Source organism: Anguilla anguilla, chromosome 4 (assembly GCF_013347855.1).
Source record: "Anguilla anguilla isolate fAngAng1 chromosome 4, fAngAng1.pri, whole genome shotgun sequence".
In the NCBI taxonomy this organism is placed as follows: domain Eukaryota; kingdom Metazoa; phylum Chordata; class Actinopteri; order Anguilliformes; family Anguillidae; genus Anguilla; species Anguilla anguilla.
The window spans coordinates 44,282,675-44,286,493 of record NC_049204.1 but is presented as its reverse complement, the minus strand read 5'-3'; the positions used below and the strand labels follow the sequence as shown (position 1 = coordinate 44,286,493).

Genomic DNA, 3,819 nt, shown 5'->3' with positions numbered 1-3,819 from the left:
GCTCTTATCTCTAGTAATTTATCGTATAGTCTTAGAAATTCCATTTCCTGACACACCAGAACCAAGGCCAGGCAGCAGACCTACTTTCTTACACAGATTTCTGCTTGTTCCCAAAAACTGATGACAAGGTTACATGCTATTGAGATAGTGTCTGTAACCTCGACCAAAATTAAGCCTTGCTAAGAAGCCCATTAGGGGTGTTTGTATGGCTAATCTGCAAAAAAATCAGACCTTGTTATTCTACTAATAATGCAATTGACCAAACTCGGCTAAAAACTGGATTAATTAATTATTAATATCAGATCACTAGCCCCTAAGGCAACTCTTGCAAATGAATTAATTACTGATCACCGAATTGAAATATTATGTGTAACTGAAACTTGGCTTAAAACTGATGAACATATTGCCTTAAATGAATCCACCCCTCCTGGCTACAGCTATACTCGGGTCGTGGCGGTGGTGGTGCTGCTGTATATAATTCTAATCTTTTTGCTACTTTGAAATCCGGCTTCAAATGTAACTTTTTTTAAGTGCTTGTTCTCAGTTTTGCACATCCGGACAAAAAAGCCGTCAGTTTTATCCTTGCAATTGTATACAGGACACCAGGGCTTTTTACTTAGTTTGCTGGTTTCCTTTCCAGCCTGGTTGTTAATTCAGATAAAGTAGTAACTGTAGGGGACTTCAGTATTCACATGGATAGTGAAGGCGATCCTCTCAGATCAGCGTTCTGTCTATCATTGAATCTATTGGCTTCGATCAACTTATGCATCAGTCCACACATTCTCATAACCATACTCTTGATCTGGTCTTAATTTATGATACAGAAATAGCAAATATAGCAGTTATGCCTAAAAACCCTGTGCTATCAGACTATTATTCAATTACTTTCCACCTTTCACAAGTCTGTCATGTGTCACCAGATCCTTCATTCTACCTTAGCCATAAGCTTTCCTCCAGGACTGCAAATGCTTTTTATTAATGAGCTCCCAGGCTCATTTGTGCACTGTGGGGATTTTCTTGGCTCCCGCCCAAACACATACAAAAATGCAAGCATTAGCTCAGTTGATCAGCTGACAGACAACATAAATTACATACTTTCCAGAACCCTAGATACTTTCGCACCTCTTAAGAAGAGGAAAGTCCGCTATAAGATATTAGCACCCTGGTACAGTGACCATCCTCGTGCTCTCAAACAAGCTTCACGCCAACTTGAGCGCAAATGGTGTTCTGCTAAATTGCAGGTATTCCTCCAGGACTGGAAAGGCAGTCTACTAACTTATAAACATGCCCTCTCCACAGCACGTTCCTCATACTTCTCTACTTTAATAGATGAAAATAGAAACAATCCTAGGCACCTGTTTAACACTGTTGCCAGACTGACCAAGAATCAAGTTGATCCATGTGTCTCAATATCATTTAGTAGCAATGACTTTATGAATTTCTTTGATGACAAAATTATAAAAATCAGGGACAAGTTTCAAAGTTCTCCTACCACCCCTCATATAGGGCCTGCCCTTCCATCCGCTCAACGCATGGATGCAGAATCTTCAAAAGAATCTTCAGAAAGACGGGTTGCCTATCTGAACTCTTTTGCTCCAATAGATCTCATATTCCTCAAAATCTTCTACTTGTCTTCTAGACCCTATCCCTACGAAGCTTTTCAAGGAGCTACTACCAGTGATTGGAACACCAGTGTTAGATATTGTCAATGCGTCTTTAGCATCTGGACACATACCACAGACTCTTAAACTTCATCAGACCCCTTCTTTGTGAGGGAGTGGGAGTTTTGGGAGACCAACCGCGACTGAACAGGGGGTTCTTTAAGCTATTAACCAGAGGTAAAATAGCCACAAAGTCTCAAGAGACAAGGGAAAGGAAAACAATACCCCTTAGGGAGAGTATCCCAAAGAAAAGCTCTACACAACCCACGTACTGGGTAAAAAAAAAACTAAAGCTTAAGGAGTATGAAAATAAAACAAAACTGCCGGAGCAGAAAACGGGGCAACTCAAAGAAAACAGACCTCGAACCGAGGCTGAAAAAGTAAAACCCTAAAGAAAGAATACTGAACTTAGATTGTTGGCAACAAGTTAGTGCCACAATCTAAAAAAGCTAAAGACTGTTGTGCTAATTTTATAGCCACAACAATCCAATATCGCAACTCAATCCTATACCTTTACCTTGCTTGACAGAATACCGGCTCTCGTGCAACATAAGTGACACTGAAGCAAAGCTTATCGGCTTGCTCAGGGTTTAAATAGAACGCCAACAGGTGCAAATTGTAAAAAGAAATTTGCACGTGTATAATTTAATCAACTCAATGGCCGTAATAACTGAAGAAAAGGTGCATGAAAAACCACTGGCCGTAATAACTGAAGAAAAGGCGCAGGTAGGAAAAGAAATAGTGGTATCAGCCAAAACCATGACAGGACCCCCCCTCTAAGGGCCGGCCCCAGACGGGCCCTCCGAACCACGCCTGCGGAAGTCATGAATAAGCTCAGGGTCCAAAATGTCTCTAGAGGGGACCCAACAGCGTTCCTCGGGGCCATAGCCCTCCCAGTCAATAAGGAACTGATCCCCTCGGCCCACTCGTCTCTCAGCCAGAATGCGGCGTACTGTATATACCGGCTCCCCATCAATGAGCTGAGGTGGGGGCGGCGGGTGGTCCGCCGGAGCCAACGCGCTCACGAGAACCGGTTTAAGGCGAGAGACATGAAACGTCGGGTGGATTTTCATGGAACGAGGGAGCTGCAAGCGAACCGTGACCGGGTTGATTTTACGCACGATCTTAAAAGGGCCCTCAAACCGAGGGGTGAGTTTACGAGATTCAACTCGTAAAAGGAAGGTCACGGGTAGATAACCAAACCCGTTGACCCACCCGATAGGAGGGTGCCGGACGGCGATGCCTGTCGGCAAGTCCCTTCTGTTTGGCCGAGGAGCGCAGGAGGGACGCACGGACTCTCCTCCACGTAGCCCGACATCGCCGAACAAAGAACCCAGCAGACGGCACCTCGTTGTTCTTCTCCAGTTCCGGGAACAGAGGAGGTTGGAATCCAAACTGGGCCTCAAATGGTGAGAGCCCCGTGGACGCGTTAAGCAGCGTATTATGGGCATACTCCGCCCACGCGAGATGACGGCTCCACGATGTCGGGTTGGAGGAAGCCAGACAACGAAGAGTGTTCTCTAGCGTCTGGTTGGTACGTTCCGTCTGTCCATTAGTCTCCGGGTAGAACCCCGACGAGAGACTGACGGACGCACCCAAAAGAGAACAAAACGACCGCCAAAACCGAGAGGCAAATTGAGGCCCCCGATCAGACACCACGTCTTGAGGCAGACCATGCAGTCTGAAGACGTGGTCGACTACCAGCCGTGCAGTCTCTGGTGCGGATGGCAATTTAGGCAGCGCAATGAAATGGGCTGCCTTAGAAAACCTGTCCACCACAACCAGGATAACTGTGTTGCCATCAGAAGCCGGCAGACCGGTGATAAAATCCAAGGCAACGTGGCTCCATGGACGACTCGGGACGGGCAAAGGGCGTAAAAGCCCAGAGGGTTGGAGCTGAGAACCCTTGTTGCGGGCACAGACCGAACAAGCTGAAATAAACTCCCGAACATCCCTTTCCATCCCAGGCCACCAAAACCGCCTGGCCAGGAAATCCTTAAACCTGTGGATGCCAGGATGCCCAGTAAGATGGGAGAAATGTCCCCACTGCAGCACCTGGGCACGTACCTTGGATGGCACAAAAGACAGTTAAGGGGTCCCCCACCTGGATCCGGCTCCAGTCGTTGAGCCCTCCGCACCACAGACTCAATGTCCCACA

The 3,819-nt window shown here is 46.5% G+C and overlaps 1 protein-coding gene across 1 annotated transcript; it reads right to left on the bottom strand.

Annotated features, from left to right (window-relative positions):
• Nucleotides 1-2,437: 2,437 nt before the first annotated feature.
• LOC118225644 lies at nucleotides 2,438-3,115 on the bottom strand. Its single transcript, XM_035414390.1, has one exon. The coding sequence runs from the start codon at nucleotides 3,110-3,112 to the stop codon at nucleotides 2,438-2,440; it is 675 nt and encodes a 224-aa protein (XP_035270281.1). The 5' UTR covers nucleotides 3,113-3,115.
• Nucleotides 3,116-3,819: the final 704 nt, after the last annotated feature.

Excerpts from the sequence above, each read along its gene's own strand:
- LOC118225644 (XM_035414390.1), bottom strand. The coding sequence starts at position 3,112 with ATGCCCATAATACGCTGCTTAACGCGTCCACGGGGCTCTCACCATTTG.